The 20,632-nt window shown below is 42.4% G+C and overlaps 2 protein-coding genes across 2 annotated transcripts in view; one reads left to right on the top strand and one right to left on the bottom strand.

The window, feature by feature from the left end:
* Positions 1-20,632, bottom strand: part of LOC306924819 (CUB and sushi domain-containing protein 3-like) — a gene marked incomplete at both ends in the record, with an annotated part of 337,974 nt that overhangs the window by 44,303 nt on the left and 273,039 nt on the right. The window contains 3 exons of the mRNA XM_079503471.1: positions 582-764; positions 3,793-3,969; positions 9,204-9,386. Coding sequence (XP_079359597.1) covers positions 582-764; positions 3,793-3,969; positions 9,204-9,386 — 543 coding nt within the window. The remainder of the gene's footprint in view (positions 1-581; positions 765-3,792; positions 3,970-9,203; positions 9,387-20,632) is intronic.
* LOC306924821 (dehydrogenase/reductase SDR family member 1-like) lies at positions 12,256-13,185 on the top strand (the record flags this gene model as incomplete). The annotated part of the gene is made up of 1 exon (XM_079503473.1): positions 12,256-13,185. One exon carries the CDS (start codon positions 12,256-12,258, stop codon positions 13,183-13,185), a length of 930 nt encoding a protein of 309 aa, XP_079359599.1.

Below are 20,632 nucleotides of genomic sequence, written 5' to 3'. Positions count from 1 at the left end.
CACCATACCGACTTCCATGAGGCAGTATTGTGTTGTTCTAAAAACATGTTTTTAGAACAAGTTAATATTTAATATTTAAATAAGTTAATATTTTGGACATAGTTCATAGTAGAGAAAACAATAAAGTAAACAGAAGCAATTAAAGTGGTTGGTCAAATAGTCTCCCCATAGCAGTTCATATTTTGGACATAGCAGGTTTCTGCCTGACAGCAGAGATATGCTTTATAGTACCAGAGTGCGTTCCAATACAAATCTAATATCTCATATGGAGTGCTTTTATCTGCAAACTAAACCAACTGACATTATCTGAACGCAGAAGAACTCCCCTGTGTCACCTTGCCTGCTAATCTAATTAGATCTCAGGATGTATAAGTGTGCGCTTTGTACAGTACATGACACTGGTGCTAGGATGGTACAGCATGGTCGGATGGTTATCAAGGTCGACTGTCTTCTGCTGTGTGCACAGTTTGTGTGTGTGTGTGTGTGTGTGTGTGTGTGTGTGTGTGTGTGTGTGTGTGTGTGTGTGTGTGTGTGTGTGTGTGTGTGTGTGTGTGTGTGTGTGTGTGTGTAGTCAGTCTTACCTTGGCATGCTGGCATAGTGCCACTCCAGGTGCCGTTGTTGGTACAGGTTCTCACAACGGAGCTGTCGCCTCCTACCATCAGGTATCCTGGCTGGCATGCAAATGTCACATTGTGGCCCACAGTGAGGTCATCGCCGAACCTAAGCCCACTGGCCGGAACGCCCGGGTCACCGCAGGTGATCACTATCAGGGCCAGGCAGAAATGAGAAATACTTAATGAGTGATGAGCAATGAAAAACAAAAAAGCGCCTCGGCGAGTTGGCTGTCATTCCAAGATTTTCAAAACGGTGAGGTCACAAGAGAAGGCTGGAGGGGAGGAAAATGGTTTTCAATATCCAACTATGGCCTGTGTGTAGTGGGCTATATAGGGTTGTGTTATTTTTCTATAGGTGTCAGAAGAAATAATTGCATTATGTGTTCTCTAAAGGCTCAATCCTGCATATTCTATATTCTATACATAATTCTGCTTATTGAAATACCATGTGTCGAAAAGGAATTTTGGGGTATTCTAGGGAGTTCATCCAATTTTGTGAAATTCTCCAGGCTCCATTTTGAGTGATAGTTCTTTTGACATCTATCTAGCAGAAGCCTGTATACAGTAGTTTTCAGTCCATGGAGTGCCTACTTATGCAAGATGGCTGAGAGCCACACTTTCTAAGAAAATGGCACTTTTGCGTTTCCACTGAAGGGTTATTTCATGACAAGACCCAGAACTGTCCAGAGAGGTTTGAATGCAATCACGATTTTGTTCTCTCAGTTGGGGATCTTGGATTATCACAATGATGGGAAATAGAAACTGACAAAGCCTGCTGTCTCTGTAGCCCTGAGTCCATGTGTGTGTGTGTGTGTGTGTGTGTGTGTGTGTGTGTGTGTGTGTGTGTGTGTGTGTGTGTGTGTGTGTGTGTGTGTGTGTGTGTGTGTTTGTATGTGTGTGTTTGTATGTTTGTATGTGTGCGTGTGTGCGGGCGTGCGTGCGTGCGTGCGTGCATGTTTGTAGCTTTGGAAGACAGGTTAATTTTGACTGCTAGGTTAATACATTACAACCACACACATTCGCTTCAATTAAGCATGGTGAGTATCTCCAAATGCAGATGGAAGCAGCTGGCATGAATAACATGGTGATGACATTTTCAATTGGTATCAATTAAAAAGTGTCTCAAGAGATTCTGAACAAGCAGAGTACCGGTAGCTAGGTAAGACAAAGAGACAGGCAGACAGACTATTTGATGCATTGCCACTCACTCAACACATTGGTAGAGTAGAGAAGCAAATACTTGAGGGGGAGAGAAAACAATAAAGTCAACAGAAGCAATTAATGTGGTCGGTCAAATAGTCTCCCCAAATAATATTCTAATTCTATAACCGACGGTGGTTTGACAGCTTCCATGCTCCACTCCATAAAGATCCAGTCAGTGCACAGACCATGCTCCTTTGGGCCGCGTGGACCTGAATTTGAATCTGACTGCCGTCCTGTCACCGCATATCTCTCATCTCTGTGCCCTTGGATTTCTGTCTTTCCCCACTCTCCTATCTGAAGAATAAAGCATAACAATGCTGAAACAATAAACTGAAAGTACCAGGCATCTTTACGCTCCCCCCCCCCCCCCCCCCCCCCCCCCCCAACACACACACACACACACACACAGCAGAACGCTGTGTGACTTTGATCCAGTAACCTAGACGATCGATAATCATTGAACCGTGAAAATGATCGTCTCCCATAATGCAGGCATATTGAGCCAATCCTGGCATCTCAGGTTTTTAGATGCCCCTGAACAGGCACTAAAATATTATGCAGTGTTAACTTTACATAATCAAAGGACTGCAAGGAGAGCAGAGCTCTAGTTTTTATTTGTTGACAAAATTGTCAGTATATATTTTATTTTATATTCTTAGTTTTTGTCATCATAGCTTGTTGTTTTTTATTTAGTTTTCCTCAGTGAAAAGGTAGTCGACGAACATTTTTCGTCATAGTTTTAGTCAACGAAATCAACACTACAGGGTGGTACAGGCCATGGGACTGTGACGGCCAGGTCACAACATATAGGGAGGAAAGATAGCCTGAGATATACTTGGTTGTTCATCGTGTCGTGTACCAAAAATAGGAGATCTGCTATTTTTGGTGCACAACTACTGTAAGTAGAAATCCTGCTTCTCTCTGCATGTCTAATCGCAGTAATTCCTTTTAATAGAGCCATCTCCCTCCACCATCTATCTTTGTCTCTCTCTGCGTCTGTGTGTCTATGTGCGCATGCATCACATCCATAGGCTCGCTCATTCCACCCTTGAAAATCGGCACACACCATTTCATCTTATTTTTGAGATTCAACCAACAAAACCAAGACAGGGCGGGAGATGGAATATGATTATGCTCAAAGAGAAGAAAATATGTAATTTTGTTTAATAGGTATCCTGGTGCAAATTGAATATAGATCGACATGCTCCTTAATTACCACAGGGCTCATTTGCTGGGATGCGGGTGATAAAAACTGTCTTGACAGTCCTCACGCCTTGCTGAGAGCGAGCTAGAGGGAGACTGCAAGATTTATATGCCATTTGAAATCTGAGGCGGTATTTTACCACTGCTGTTGATCAGTTAGAGCCTCCCCTCTCCTCTAGGCCTGTTCCGTTTGGCTTAATTTATTCAGAGAGGGGGGTTTATTTATTGCCATTGACAAAGAATGTATTTACTTCAGTGATAGAGCATCTTGCAAGAGCAAAGTCTGATTGAAGAAACAGCATGGTGCTTATTGGCACGGTGGAAAGTCATGCTCAGTGACATACAGTACACTGGGCCACATACTGTACTATACTGCTCTCTCCGGAGGCGGAAGAAACGTATACGACAGCCGTCGGAGGTGTGGTGCGAAATGCACCACTTCTCTCCTTTTCTCTTCTTCTCTAATTGTTGTTCTATTTCTGGCAACGATGACAAATCCCATTTCTTCCAGATAATGTCACAGTCACTGTGCAGTAGCATCTCATTCTGTTCTCTCAGACTCTCATATTGTTGTGTGGTACTGTGCCAGACCACGTCCCATATCCGGGCCAGATATGGTCTATTTTTGACAGCGTGTGGAGACTGGTGAGAGCTCCTCATTCATATTTCACAATGCAGGAATGATAAAGCAAGCCAAGGTACAGTAGGTGTATCATAACTCAGAAGGAAATAACATCACTTTCTGTTTCTATTTCTGTGTGATATACGTACATGTGCAGTTGGGAGCTGTGCCGGACCACGTGCCGTTGGCCAGACACTGGCGCGTGGGCATGCCTGAGAGGACATAGCCTTCCATACACCAATAGACAATGGAGTGGGAGAAGGTGGTACCGTCAAGGCGGGAAACACGGCCATGAGCTGGCGTACCCGGGTTCCCACAATGCACCGCTGCAATGGAGAGAAGAGAGGAGGTAAAGGTCAGAGGCGCGAAAGAGTAATCGATTGTCTTGGGATTCCCCAAGCCGCTGAGAGATGACAAAATGCTTTAACCACTTAACCACAAAATGTTTCTAAATTATTTTGAAAATAGCCAATCTACAAGCTCGCAATGCATTGTGACGTGTTGTGAGCTTATAGATTACATTATTGCCAATATTCCAAAAATAGGGTTGCCAGGGTTAAGTGGTTAAAGAATCCATCAAATATTGTATATATATCTTTAACGTCTTTCATAGGATCCATACATCTCCAAACTCCAAAGCCAAACTAGCAGAGATAACGTGAACTGTAGACGTGACTAGATGTAACTACGTCCCTGCAGACCTTACTCATATAGGTTATTTTTCTGCTCCAAACACGTTATACACATTTTGGGTCACGTTTAAAGAGAAATGATCTTAGATGTCATGACAGTGGATCTCCAGCCATGCCCTCTTATTGCCATCTTCGGGGTCCCTAGACGGACACATTCATTTTACAATCCAGCCAGGTCCAGCTATTGCATTTTCTTCTCTCATGGAACGAAGGAGGATTCTGCTCATGTGGAAATCATCCTCCCCTCCGTCTATATCCACCTAGACGATGTTTTTTTCTTAAGCTTGAAAAAGTAAAATTCACAATTAGAGGCTCAGTCGAGAAAATTCCATGCTGGATGACAACCCTTTATATTACATTTCAACAACTTGGAAACACTCCCGAGCGATCAGCCATAACTACCTTACATCTCACTATTTCAATGTCCTAGGAGGGCTATGGGTAGGCTATATTACGCATTTTTATCTATTAGCCTACTTTTTTTTTCTTGTTTAAATGTATGTTTTTCATTTTTTTATTTTCATTTTTTATTTCCCTTTTTTTCCCCCTTTTTTTTTTTGCCTCCCCAAGGACCCATGGGAGTGTGGGCTGGACAACTGATCAAGTGGTCAAGTGGATCACTCACTCTTGGTCACTATGCCTAACCAAATGGGAGGGGATGTGTTTGTCCTGTCATTTTTGTGATGTGCAAAAATAAGGGAGTTAACTTTGTAAACTGTGTAACTATGTAATTGTACATATCTTAATATGAAAATAATGATGAAATTTGCAGCTGGTGTGAGTGAGTGTGTGTGGCGTGCGTGTGTGCATTTGTGCGCACGTGCATGCGTGTGTGCGTGTAACCACACAGTTTATAAAGCTGGGTCTGAATTCGTTATAATCGTGCACTTGGTGACAAGTCTTTGATTTTTGGTATGGTGGTAGGTATGGTTATAAGGTTTTCAAAAACCATCGCAAACAAGTTGGGAGCGCCCCCTAGTGGTCTGTTTGCAATTAATCTAATATTAAATGGGTCAGTCTATGGTTAAAAACCATAATAATTGATAAAAGAGATTTTTCAATGGATTCTATTAGTATTGGGTGTGCTAAATAACATACTAAAAAATGTGGAAAAAATAACTTCTGGAAAGGCATCATTTTCAAGATGGCGTCCACGATGGCTGCCGGGAGCTTAAAATGCCTATAAACTGGGATTTAATACATAAAAAATCATAACAATTATGCACTTGGTGACAAGTTTTTGATTTTTGGCATGATGTTAGGTATGGGTATAAGGTTTTCAAAAACCATCGCAAACAAGTTGGGAGCGCCCCCTAGTGGTCTGTTTGCAATGAATCTAATATTAAATGGGTCAGTCTATGGTTAAAAACCATAATAATTGATAAAAGAGATTTTTCAATGGATTCTATTAGTATTGGGTGTGCTAAATAACATACTAAAAATTAGGAAAAAATAACTTCTGGAAAGGCATCATTTTCAAGATGGCATCCACGATGGCTGCCGGGAGTTTAAAATGCCTATAAACTGGGATTTAATACATACAAAATCATAACAATTATGCACTTGGTGACAAGTTTTAGATTTTTGGCATGATGTTAGGTATGGGTATAAGGTTTTCAAAAACCATCGCAAACAAGTCGGGCTCGCCCCCTAGTGGTCTGTTTGCAATGAATCTAATATCAAATGGGCCAGTCTATGGTTAAAAACCATAATAATTGATAAAAGATATTTTTCAATGGATTCTATTAGTATTGGGTCCCTGCATGGGCAGCCTTTCCTGAAGTCACAGAAACCCTCATTGCAATCACCCAAGACCCGACCAGCCTCACACTGGAATCAGTCCACATGCAATGTCTTGAACACTGGACTGTACTCATGTACAGTAAGAATTGCAGTGCAGTCTCAGTGAATGAAGCAAGGAAGCTCCTGTTCACTCATAGCCTCAAATCCCTGGATGTGATACCCCCAACCCAGCACGCTTTATTCGAGCATGGGAAACGTGCACTGCATACTGCAGCTTTTGTCTGGAAGCAGTCCCTCTGCAAAGATCCCAAGATCCCAGACCCCAGTAAATGGGGTTGGGAATGGAATGCCAGAACCAAAGTGTGGGTACCATATTGGACAGATCTGGAAGATGTTAGCAAGGCATGCTCACTGATCCTCCACTGTGGCTGTGTGGTTGCCTGTAAGGGCAACTGCAAGTGCCACCGGGCTGGACTTCGCTGTACCACATTGTGCAAGTGCGATGGGGGCTGCACTAATAATGATGAGTGAAATATTTGAATAAATATGCAGTGATGTTTAAATATGCATGCCATGATCTAAAAAAAAGAAAAAAGACAAAAAAAAGAAAGAAAATTAAAAAACTTGAACAAAAAAATGAACTTGGGAAAAAGCTGTGTGTGTGTGTGTGTGTGTGTGTGTGTGTGTGTGTGTGTGTGTGTGTGTGTGTGTGTGTGTGTGTGTGTGTGCGCGTGTGCGTGTGTGTGTGTTCTCCTTGGATCGCCACCTTGCCGTGGTGGAGAGCCTTGCATGTTCCCATGAACCTGAGAGCGATGCCGTCGGGAGCTTTGCTCCTGGTAGGGTCACCCATGGCGGTAAGGTCGAGGGGGAGGTTCCAGACAAAGAGCGATCCTATTTAACATTGGATTCATTGCAAACGGACAACTAGGGGGCGAGCCCAACTTGTTTGCGATGGTTTGTGAAAACATTATTCCCATACCTAACATCATGCTAAATATCTAAAACTTGTCACCAAGTGCATAATTGTTATGATTTCTTATGTATTCAATCCCAGCTTTTATAGGCATTTTAAGCAGCCATTGTGGACGCCATCTTGAAAATGGTGCCTTTCCAGGAGTTATTTTTTCCTAATTCTTTAGTATGTTATTTAGCACACCCAATACTAATAGAATCCATTGAAAAATCTCTTTTATCAATTATTATGGTTTTTAACCATAGACTGGCCCATTTGATATTAGATTCATTGCAAACAGCCCACTAGGGGGTGAGCCCGACTTGTTTGCGATGGTTTTTGAAAACCTTATACCCATACCTAACATCATGCCAAAAATCTAAAACTTGTCACCAAGTGCATAATTGTTATGATTTTTTATGTATTAAATCCCAGTTTATAGGCATTTTAAGCTCCCGGCAGCCATCGTGGACGCCATCTTGAAAATGGTGCCTTTCCAGAAGTTATTTTTTCCTAATTCTTTAGTATGTTATTTAGCACACCCAATACTAATAGAATCCATTGAAAAATCTCTTTTATCAATTATTATGGTTTTTAACCATAGACTGGCCCATTTAATATTAGATTCATTGCAAACAGACCACTAGGTGGCGCTCCCAACTCGTTTGCGATGGTTTTTGAAAACCTTATAACCATACCTACCACCATACCAAAAATCAAAAACTTGTCACCAAGTGCACGATTGTGTTGATTTTGAACGAATTCAGACCCAGCTATTAAGAACAACTGAACAGCATTCATTTGTTTTCATTAAAAAGCCTTAAACAATGCCCAGAGCCAATCTAAAACAACTCTTTTCACCATTTATGGGACATTCCGCCTGACAGGATCATTTCATGCTGAATCCCGAGGGAGAAAAGTACAGGGTTTGTTTCAAGTGTTTTCTCTCTGCTCGAAATAATGTTTCATTACTAAATTGATTTACCCTCTCAATCACCTAATTGTCTGGAAAATTTGAAAGTGATTTCAGCAGGAGACGGAAATGTAGGCACAGGCGCAATTTCCTGCAGCCAGATGCCAGACACACATACACATCGGAACACTCACAGACGCACGCACGCGCGCACACACGCGCACGCGCGCACAGATTTGAATATTCATGCCCAACCTCAGACATGTACGGATCAGAGATAAGCTAATGTAAGCCATGTCGATTGTATGACTCAATCGTTGCATAATTCATATCAAACAAGACGACCGACATACACAAAGTATCGCAGAAGGCCTGGATGGCATCATGGCCGAGATATTCAGCTGAACATTCATATTTACTGTTTTCTAGAGATTACAGCGGGCCATACACAACAGATGGCTGGACTTTACACGTCTTTAGATCCTAGACCGACAACAAGAAGTTCAGCTAGGTCTCTGACCTATAGGTCAGAGACCAATAGCAAGATGCGGAATGACAAGACAGCCAGCCATCCAGATGGACCGGGAGAAATTATATGAGTTGAATGAGAAAGAAAGAGAGACAGAGAGAGGGAGAGGCAGAAATTGGAGCACTGAGGGTCTAGTTGTACATTGTCCTGTCATATTAAAAATGGCATTGGTTTTGTGCCAAGCTGGACAGTATAGACAATTGCACTGATGCAGCCAAACTGTTCTCCCCTCAATATCCTGTTGACCCCTGGGGCTAATTTATGCTCACCGCGAAGCAATATCTTCAAAACCCGAAATGATTCATTTATCACATTACAAAAAGGAACTTGGCTTTAGGTCTTTGTAATTAATGGATTTTCTTTCCCCTCTTTGGTTGGAGATCTGGAGGCTATGAACAGCACCATGTGCTGGCGGAAAATACCAGACTGCAGCAAAGAGGTACTTATCCATCTGGTACAGAATTGTGTTTGTGAACATTTGACCGTGCGTGCGTGCGTGCGCGCGCGTGCGCGTGCGCGTGCGCGTGCGTGTGTGTGTGTGTGCTTGAGAGATCGATCGTGTGCAAAACACCCACAAGTTCACCACCTCGAGTGTGCTTGTTTCAATTGTTGAAATATACAAAAAATAAACAATCCAACCCGCCTGCAGCTCCTATCCTCCTTTGTATCACTACCGCTGCTGTCTGACACACATGTAATTTTTACACAGACATTTTCAAAAGTCCCCTCACGTTTGCAGAAGGGCTGTCGACCCGACCAGGTCCCGTTGGGGAAGCAGATCCTCTCTGCCGAGCCGTACAGTGTGTGGCCCACTGCGCAGGTGAAGCGCACTTTGCTGCGCAGCTTGAAGTTGCCCGCCTCTCTGCTGGCATGGGCGGGCGTGCCAGGGTCCCCACAGGTGCCCGCCGAGTCGCCTGCAACGAGAGACCAACAGCCAAGGAACAGTCAGGACGGGCAAGTATGGAAATAGCATAATATTTCTCTTTGTTCCCCCATGTGTGTTCACAGTTATGAAGCCTCATGTGGTCGTGCAGCGAGGCAGCTCCACAAACAGCTCCACTCTGTCATGCAGAAGGGGAACAATGAATGAAGAAGGCCTGCACTTGAGGCTTCCTACCGTAGAAGCCGCTATAAAACACAAAATGCACCAATGAGCATTTGTCACAAGGCCAACAACCTGGAGGACCGATAGTTTTCACTGCTTTGACACAGAGACCATCCCTCCCATAAAAGCTGCAGCGGAAGCACTAAAACGCAACCAGCTGTGGTTATGAGGAATGATGAATACAGTTTGACCTCCGGAGCCAGATCCTTTATCATTATCCTGAATGATCTCTCCTGCAGAGGAATGTATAACACGCTTTGCACTGTGTCCAACCACTTGTCTTGCACATCTACAAAATCTACGAGCTAACACCCGTAAAAAGATACACGACGCGTCCTGTTAGAAATTAATGTCTCTCCAGCGGGTGCAGGAGGCAAAAGCGAAAAAAGAAAAGAAGCATAACTCTTGGAAGGAAGTTCTCTGCAGATGCAAGAAATGGGAGAAAGACAGAGAGAGAGAGAGAGAGAGAGAGAGAGATTGAGAGGGAGGGGGGGACAGAGAGAGAGAGAGAGAATAGTATTTGTGTGCGTAACTAAGTATAAATTAGGCATATTTACATCAGAGTTAAGGCGACTGACCAGGGATGCATCCCTTGAGCATAGTGGAAGCACGTACTGCACATTAACAGCCCCCCACTGACATGCTGCTGCTGCCAGAGCTACTGCACCACTCTCTCACAGAAATGAGACCAGCTGAGTACAAAAGCCTCTGAAATGAAAAACAGGATCTGGCTTCATAGGATAAAGCAAAGCGAGACACAGGGGGGGAGAAAGTGAATGTAGAGTACATGCATGGGTAATGAGTGCGTGCGTGCGTGCGTGCGTGCGTGCGTGCGTGCGTGCGTGCGTGCGTGCGTGCGTCTATTCTCAGTATCACTCTCACCTTGTGATTTGGATTATTATAGTTATGAGACGGTGCTCCTTGAGCAGGGAATATACACACTGTGCATGGCAGCCTGCACCTGTCTATACCACACTCTGTACACATGGCAGCCTGCATGTTCGCTATGCCACACAGTACAGTACATGTGTGCACTTTTTTGTTTGAGTCTACCCAGCTGTCCTGTCCTGCAGTCTGACAGCTATAATGTCACTAACGTGGATGCTGGTGGATTAGGAATGAATCTCCAAATTATGTCTCTCAAAAACCTGTTCTCCTGCACGCACCCGTTACGGAGGAAATAGTACGATTCCAAAATAAGGAATGCAGACAGAAAAGAAGCACACACAAAACAAAAACGTCTACACTACAGCAAAAGAAAATCTGTTTTAGTGGTATATATAGCACCTTTGTCAAATGGTGCAATATAGAACCATCAGAACTGCTTAAATGAAGTTAGAAAACCTCTATAGAACTATACAGCAGCTTAACGGCTGCTTTATATGGCAGTGGTGTGATACTGTAGTGCCACCTCAACCATCCCAAAGAACTGCTGAAGAAAGACTATCGATTCTTCAGCAGAACCAATATCATTAGGCGCTTAAGTAAAGTGAAAAAGCATACAATTACATTTAAACAAGAACAACACCTCGTTTGCATATCAGAACACAAGGTATCAGAAAATAACCTGTGATATGTTTTCTTTCATTTGTCCAAATGGATTATTGAGTATACAGGTTTAATGTTCACCCGTGTGAAGTGAGGGGCGCTAATATATTAAAGTCTAACTCATGTTGATTAGGTGATGTAATGGCGATGTAAAAAAAACAAACGGTGCAAACAAACATTAAACGCCATTAACAATAAAGAGACAATTACGTCATCTTGTCCCTAACACAAACATTAAATTCCATTAACAATAAAGAGAATTTAATGTTTGTTTTGACACCGTTTGTTTTACAACATCATTACATCACCCAATCATAGCAACATGAGTTATACTTTAATATATTAGCGCCCCTCACTTCACAAGGGTGTGATTTCTTTCCTCCTACAGTATATATAGCTTTCCGTCCTTACACGTATCACATTTGCCATTGACAATGAAAGGAGAATTTACGTCATACAGTATGTGGACGAGCAAAACGGCTATTTTGTCCTAACACAAACATTGAATGCCAATGACAATGAATGGAGAATTTATGTGTCTGAGCAAATCGGCTTTTCTGAGCACAACCGTTGCAACTGTTTTAATTCAGCTCGGGGCTTATATATATATATATATATATATATATATCAATCACACAAATTCAGTTGTCATCTTACATGATCAAAAGATGAGTTGTTTTAAACATTGTATCATGGTTTCAGTTTGGATGTATGGGCTGTCAAGGCCAGAAAATAGTTGTTTGCCACTCAGTAGGTGTTCCCGCATAACTTCCGGATGGTGCAACTCTCTCATCTATATGACTCTGTCAGAACCGTAACTCCAAACATCTCTGTATCTGTCTGTATGTGTTATCATGTCCATGTATGGAGATCCCTGATGTCATCAGTATTACAGTGTGGGAATAAATGATCAGATGTTTTTTATTTAAGCGAAAGTAGCAATACTCCAATATAAAAGCTATAATGTTACAAATATGTCTGCACTCCAACTTTTACTTGACTCAAGGTAAACAAGTATTAATACACTTAAAGTAGACCACAAAAATCTTTGAAGTATAGGCTAGACGATTCATAGGAGGAGTTCTTTTGACGTTACATGCACCAAGGGACTTGGTGACCACCAGGTAAGAATGTCCCTTTCAGGCTGGGTGTGTTTGGTGACAGGGGCCTCCCGGGGCATTGGCAGGGGAATAGCTCTACAATTGTCAGAAGCCGGGGCTACGGTCTACATTACAGGTCGCCAGGAGATGACGCTCAAACTCACCGCAGCAGAGGTCAAGGAACGGGGGGGAAAATGTGTTCCGGTGATCTGTGATTCCTCGAAGGATGAAGACATAGACAAACTGTTTGAACAGATCAAACGGGAACAAAACGGGAGACTAGACATCCTTGTTAACAACGCCTATGCTGGTGTGCCGGTTGTATTTGAGAATATGGGAAAGACGTTCTGGGAGACCGAACCATCCATGTGGGATATCATAAATAACGCAGGTCTTCGAGGCCACTACTTCTGCACTGTTTATGCCTCGCGGTTAATGGTGGCACAGGGCCGAGGCTTGATTGTTGTCATCTCGTCCGTGGGAGGGCTGCGGTATCTCTTCAATGTGCCCTATGGCGTTGGTAAAGCTGCTTGTGACAGGCTAGCAGCAGACACTGCCGTTGAACTGAAAAGGAGAAGGGTGGCCTCGGTCAGCCTGTGGCCCGGGCCAGTGCAGACAGAACTGATTACTAAATTTGTACTGGAGGACACCACCATGAGTGTGGATCCTCAGATAAAGCAAATGTTTGCCAATGGAGAATCCACAGAGCTGAGTGGGAAGTGTATTGTAGCCCTGGCGAAAGACAAAAAGCTCATGTCAATGACGGGGAAAGTACTGCTGAACTGTGACCTTGCAAGGCGCTATGGGATACGAGACATTAATGGTCGGAAAGTGGTTGATTATTTGTCCTTAAAATTTCTCCTGAAACAAGTTTCATCTCCCTCCTGGCTGACCCGCTTTGTGCCCTCATTCGTGCGTCTGCCAAAGTTTGTTCTCTCCCTTGCAGCTGGGAGATTTTAAACACTTAAACCCTCAATCTATTCTTAGTGAAACAGACCGGAGTTGCAACTGTACTTGGTCTGCTTTTGTTTCCCACGTAAGTCTTCGCCAGAAATAGATCTACAAGCTCAGCGTTGCTACATGTTGTTACCTTGTAGATCTGCTATTTCTTCAGAATAGGGGTACTATTCAAGTAGTTAAACACTTCCAGTTTTCTCCAAGTGGCAATAATTCATTGCCACAAACAAGATATTACAACAAAAAAAATCCAAGTGATGGATATACGCACATTCAGATTAGATTTTATCTTTTTTTTAGGGGTACATTTAAAATTGAGTGATCAAAGCGTTTTACTTTAACAACATTCCCAGCTTTGTGTGTTCCGCTAAGGAGGATCATTAAGGGGTTGATCTGCGATAAACTATGTTTGACCTCCTTACCAACACTACATAGGCTATTTGTGCTGTTATGATCCATTAAACAATTAAAGTTATGTTGTGTTTTGTTCTTGCATAGATTTTATATTTTCTGAAAGCAACAAACGGACACTTATAGTGACTTGCATTTTAACTTTGATTATTTATAACACAGTATAATAGTGATTATGAAGCTGCAAAATTATTACAATGCATTACAACCACATCATGGGATGCATAGTGTAGGAAACTCAGTGCCAAGCAGTTTAGCAATATTATAATGCTTGTCTTCCTAACTCATTATGAATGGCTTCATAAATGGCTTCATAATTATTGTTATAAAGCCTTGAGCATTGATTGATGAGTGCTCATTGCTTTAATTGCATCTCCTTATCACTATTATATATTGTATATACTGCATGTAAGCTACACAAACAACAGTTTCAAATACATTTATATATTTTGTGGGTGAATTAATCGAGGAGGGAAAAAAGTCCTCCCAGTTTGTAAGGACCTTTACTGATAAGTGATAAGGGATGGATGTCCAGGAAGGACGGACAGTTGCAGGGATACACATGTGAGTGTATGGTGGAAGGATAATGGCCATCTGGTACACCTACATTCTCCTGGAACTGCAATGTGTTATTGTAAGATCTGTGGTCTCATACTGTCACTCATTTCTGCCATGATCATCCCATGATGATTCTGTCGAGAACGCCAGTATAACTTGGCTATAAACTGGTACTAAGATCGTTACAGGAAAACAAAACCTGTGTTTTGTCCTTCGAGAGGCTGACTATCAGAGTGACAGCCTCTCAGCACAGATGGAGTGACATGACAGGTTGAAGAACATTAGAACAAACGCATTGCAATAAAGCTTGATATGTGATATGTGAAGCAAATATCCACGGAAATTGATGGCAATTAGATTTTCAAAACTAGGTGCTAAAAGGAAAATTATCAGTAATTTAAACAGTTATATGTTGCATTCTGCTTTCACCACCCACACAAAACAAAACAAAAACTCTTTAGACAGAGACTAAGAAAATAGTATTTATTTTATTTCAAAATGCTCATAGCCCTGACGAAGGTCATATAGGACTGACATTCTGACTTTTTGCATCCCTCACGTTGCGCACAGAGCACTTTATGGCATGTTAAAATAAACTATTTTCTTATTCTCTTTCTTAGGGGTCATCCTTAATATTTTATGCAGAGAGCGAGTCTTTTCTCTGCCAGTTTTCACAACAGCTTCATTATAATGCTGGACTAATACACTGGCAGGTCATTAGTGGATAGGTTCAGGAACTTGACTTCACAATTACACCAACGAGGACTAAAGTAATAATAATAATTTTGTGTTTTTTAGTCACTGTATATTTGCACATACAGTATGTGAAATTTGTCCTCTGCACTTACCCATCCTATAACTAGCAGTGAACGCCATTAGTGCAGCACTTGAGGAGCAGTTGGGGTGTGTCTTGCTCAGGGACACTAGAACATATTGATTCCCGGGGTCGGGAATAGAACCTGGGACCTTCTACTTCCCAGGCGGGCTCTACCTCTACCCATTTAGCTATGCTGCCCCCTTAAAAACACACTTAGTTAGTGTGGTTGTCCAGAGGGCAATCATCATACATCATCATCATACTAACTGTACTTCCCAGAATTCCCCAGAATTGCGCCTTTCTAGTTGGACCTGACTTCTGCAGATATGTGCCTGCTATCTGACAATGTGGAGCAGATATAGGTACTGTAAGCAGTAATATAAGGATTAAACACAATTAAAATGTTATAGAATATAAACAAATTGCTACTTAAAATATCGGAGTATCACCACCATTATTAACCATATTATTATAACCAATGGAAAGCATATCGCAACACTAACAAAATCACATCCATAGTTTCATTATATTCAGTATAATCAAATAAATACATATTTAATGTATTTATTTAGTAATCGATTACTTAGTTTTATTAACTTCCGGTAAAATCACTGTGTAATCAACTTCGATGAAAGCTGTTAATTAGAACCTAGTGACTAGGTTCACCTCCTACCTAACCGACAGACACTTTTCTGTCACCATCGGCAATGTGTCATCATCACAAGCCCCCCTACATTGTGGGGTCCCCCAGGGCTCGATCCTCGGCCCTATACTATTCTCCCTCTACATGCTCCCCCTAGGTGACATAATCCGCAGTTATAACATCCAATTCCACTGTTACGCTGACGACACACAACTTTACCTAGCAATAACCCCGGACAATAAAGATAGTGTAGCCACCCTCCACAACTGCTTAACCGATATAAAAAACTGGATGTTCAATAACTTCCGTCAGCTCAACGATAACAAATCAGAAGTCCTAGTGTTTGGTCCCCCCCTTGCCAGAGCCCACATCGAAAATAACCTCTACAACCGAATCTCAAACCCACTGTCAGAAACGTAGGTGTCATCTTTGACCCAGACCTGAACCTCCAACTACACATAAATAATTAATTCTACCACCTCAGAAATATTTCTAAAATCAAACCATTCCTCACCACCTCCGACCTGACTAAAGTAATTCATGCCTTCATCTTCTCCCGCCTAGACTAATGTAACTCTCTCTACACCTGCCTCTCAAAAAAATCTACCCACAGTCTCCAACTAGTACAAAATGCCGCTGCCCGTCTCTTAACCGGTTCAAGAAAGTATGATCACATCACACCCATTTTAGCTTCTCTGCACTGGCTGCCAGTTGAATTTCGAATCAATTTCAAAATTTTACTCACCTCATTCAAAGCCAGCCTAGGTCTTGCGCCACCTTATATCTCAGACCTACTGCCCCCATACGTACCAGCCCGCAGTCTGAGATCCTCTAATAAAGCACTCCTAGCACTACCAAAGGGGCCCCTGAACTCGACCGGTCGCATGGCCTTTTCCTTTAGGGCCCCCACCCTATGGAACGCTCTGCCCGTGTAAATCAGGCTCGCTGAGTCAGTTCCACATTTTAAATCTCTACTTAAAACTCATTTTTATAGACTAGCTTTTAATTCTGATTTCTCCTGATTGTGTTCTATTGATTGTTTACTCTGCCTTGTATTATTATTATTTGCTTTGCATTGTTTCTGTGTTTTTCCTGCTGTGTGCTGTTTACTTTTGCTGTTTCCTTTTGTTGTTTTGAAAGGTGCTATAGAAATAAAGCTTTATTATTATTATTATTATTACTAGTCTCATGCAATTAGTTAATTGCGAACGTAGGTGAAACATAAGTATGAAAACCTGCGTTTCATGGCAGTCAGTCACGCTTCGTGTCAGTTAGTCCGTCACGCCTCGTGACACGCCCCATATATGGCTGTCTCCATAAATTAAGATCACAACACTGACCTCATCAAACCCTGGATTGCCATACATGGAGAAGACTGGATCATCACCTAGATCTGCATATATGGAGCCGGCCAGAAACTCTACATCTGACCTCACGGACACCATGTTGATCTGACCTCATCAAACCCTTAGATCTCCATGGAGCTGACCTATTCTGACATTCCATATGTTGATCCTACCCCATCCGTCCTTCCTCTTCGATGTCTCCCTTTTGACTGATACTTGTCCATTCAAACTCTAGACGGGGCATGGGGGCACCTGCCCCAAAGTCTTAAGGCCCGGCCCTACCAGGGCCCTAACTGGGTTGGCCCGAGGCCAAAGTTCCATTTATGGGCATTCCCAGACCTGTTGTTTTAGCACGACCTCGCCCTAGCTTCTCACCCTTATAGGGCGTTTTAACAGCGGGAGAACAATGGCGATAGAAATCTCCTAGTGGGCGTTCCTGCTGTCATTGCTTATGTCCTCGTATAGGTGGTTTGAAGGGCAAACAAAGCAACACATGAATGTGATTGGCTATCGCCGGACGATATCGTCCAAAGATAAAATATTTTCATGTTTTCGGGCGACGTTCCTCCGGCCACTTTTCGACTATTGCCTCTTCGGCTGCTATCGCCAGTAGTTGCCGGGTCCCATAGACAAATAACGCACTTCCGGCAAATACGTCTGGCTGTCGTCCGCTGTTAAAACGCTCTGTCAGGGTGTCTTACTGAGAGTCACTCTTCTTGCCCGGGTGGGGTTGACAAAAAGAGCCTTTCTGTGTGGAGTTTGCATGTTCTCCCTCACAAAAAAACATGCAGTAATCCTGGTTTCTATTTTCTAAACTGCCTCCCCCTGGCCAGCTGGGGCACCTGATGGGAGGGGGAAAGAACTGTTTGGAATAATGTGTTCCTTCCACGCACTACCTCCAACTGACAAAACCTCCCCCTGTCAGGTGAAAAGAAGCGGCTTGGACTAGAAGGAAGCATGAGGTCAGTCCGTTGCTCTCCCCAGGTTGGCAGAGGAGGTGCAGCTCTCAGGATTACATTAGATAATTGACACTGGGTGAAAAACATGGGTTGCAAAATAGTGGGATAAAAATTATAGTAAAACAAATATTACTCTATACTTTGGTTTCCCCTCAACATCTCCACTTACTTTACAAAATCACTACCAACTCAATTCATTAAGACTTGACCTTAAAGTCAAACCAATCATTGAGCCAGAACTCAAATTTAGCTTGATAAATTCCAGCCCAGGAGCTGGAACAGCTAATTTTTAAATACCATTTGAGCTTGGTTTGATTCGTCTTAAATTGCAAATGATGTGGTAAATGCTTGAGGTCAATTAGGGATTGTGCGAGTTAAATTAAGTGCTGTATAATTTTTCCTCCGAGTATGGTGACAGAGGAAGAGGCTTGACTGTAAGACATCATACAATAAAATGAGGCAGCAGTGGTGAAGATTAGAGGAGCACGCTTGTGGCCTAAAGGTTCCCAGCTAAATCCCCCGGGAACATTTAGGAAAAGCCTGTGGGGAAATGAATGATCAACAAACAACCCTCCCTCAACATCCACCGTTCAAGTGCCCTTGAGCAAGGCATTGAACCCCCAAACGCTCCAGTGGAGCTGTTCAGTGGACAACACTATACATTTGGGACTGTACGGGGCAGCTCCTAGATTAATGTGTTCTTTTTTTATATATAATTTTTATCCCACGATTTTGTAACCCATTTTTCACCCCTGTGTCAATTATCTAATGTGATCCTGGGCTCTACACACCCTCCACCAACCTAGTCGCCATATATGGGGGACATGGGGAGAGCAACGGACTTGAACTCATGCTTCCTTCATGCCTGAGTGTCCAAGTTGCTCCTTTACACCTGACAGGGGGGAGTTTCCCTGGTTGGACGTAGCGCGTGGAAGGAACACGTTATTCCAACCAGTTCCTTTCCCCTCCATCAGGTGCCCCGGCTGGCCAGGGGGAGGCAGTTTAGAGACCAGGATTACTGCATGTTTTTTGTGAGGGTACCTACCCTAGGGGACACGGGGAGAACATGCAAACTCCACACAGAAAGGCTTAACGTGAAAGATTAATGTGTTCTAAGTCTAACTGTGAGTGTGAGTACTAAAGAGTACTCATGATCAGCAAACCCTGCACAGATAAAGGTTAAGAGGCGAGCAATGAAAACCATGAAAATAGAAATAAATGCATTCAATAAAGCTTCTGCTTTGACAGTGAAGTGCAAATCACCAATCAAGTAGCTAATTGTTTTTGCAGCCTCTCATTTAGCAAGCATCTGGGGCCTGAACATGGTAGTTCTACAGGACTGGTTAGTATGCATGGTATGTTGGTTGGTACCTTGCATGGCTTCCGCCGCAATCGGTGTATGAATGTGTGTGTGAATGGGTGAATGTAATGCACAATCTATGTAAAGCGCCTTGGATAAAGGCGCTATATAAATGCACCATTTACCATTTATGCATGCACAAAAACTACATGCACCATTAGAGAATTTAAAATCTCCCTCTCTCATTCACTTCTGCAGAACTCTGCTTACAAAATGACTTCTGGGACAGTGAATTCACTGGAGTATACAGACTGGGCAAACAGGCAATAAAGATATTGTGCTTAAGTGTTCAGGAGCAGTTAAGGGTGATGGAAGGAAATGGCTGAGTAGGTAAAGACTAGATCTTCCTGAACATAATAAGGAACACTTTCTGGTAAGACTTTATATTAAGGTCGCATCTATAATGGTATATTTACAATGTATTATAATGCGCTTATAAGGCATTATAACACACATACATATTTATAAACATGTATAACAACTTATAACAACATTTATAATGTATTACAAGTGCTGGTCATAATGCATTATTATCCTCAGTGGAACAGCACATTATAACTACCATAACTTAGTCAGTTATAAGTGCTATAATTAGGGGTGGGCGATATGGAAAAATATAATATCGCAATTATTTTTCAAGAAATATCACGATCCTGTAGTGGATTATTTAGAACTCACATCAGAGTCTTTAAGAAATAATCAAGGTAGAGAGTGGACTGACACAATGTCACTTTTATTACAAGGAGTGGTCCGGACCACATCCGGGGAGACGAATCAAGCTCTTTACCTCTCGAGCTGTTTACACAATGAAAGAGCAAAGAATACATTGGAGGTGTGGTCAGTGGACATGGCCTAACAGGGGTCTATGTAAGAATAGGTCATCTGACAGACGACCAACAGGTGGAAGCCTTGCTTCCCAGTATAGAGGGTATGCGTGTGACATCATCATCAAACCCGGAAGTTATGCAGGAATGTCTACTGAAACGACTTTCTGGCCTTGACAACCCATGCATCCAAACAGAAAAGTCCTATCTGATTGCATTAAACAACGTTAAACAATGTTAAACTCACTTTGCATGTTGCTTTTCCACTCGATTTGCCACTCGATGTGCCATTCACTTTAAGCATACCCTCTATACTGTGAGGTGCAAAATAGGACACTAGCTGTGATGACTCATCTGAATGTTTTCAGGACAGTTTAGTATTCTCATCTTCATAATTCCATTACAATCCACAATATTATTATGAGGACATAAGATGGGTTGAGGAAAAGCTTTGGTTAGTAAGAGTATAAATCTTCATTTCGATAATGTCGCCAGTAATATCTTCCACTCAATTGATCGTTATTTCATGCAG

This window comes from Electrona antarctica (genome assembly GCF_951216825.1).
Source record: "Electrona antarctica genome assembly, chromosome: 6".
NCBI classification, from domain to species: domain Eukaryota; kingdom Metazoa; phylum Chordata; class Actinopteri; order Myctophiformes; family Myctophidae; genus Electrona; species Electrona antarctica.
This window is presented reverse-complemented; position numbering and strand designations above follow the sequence as displayed.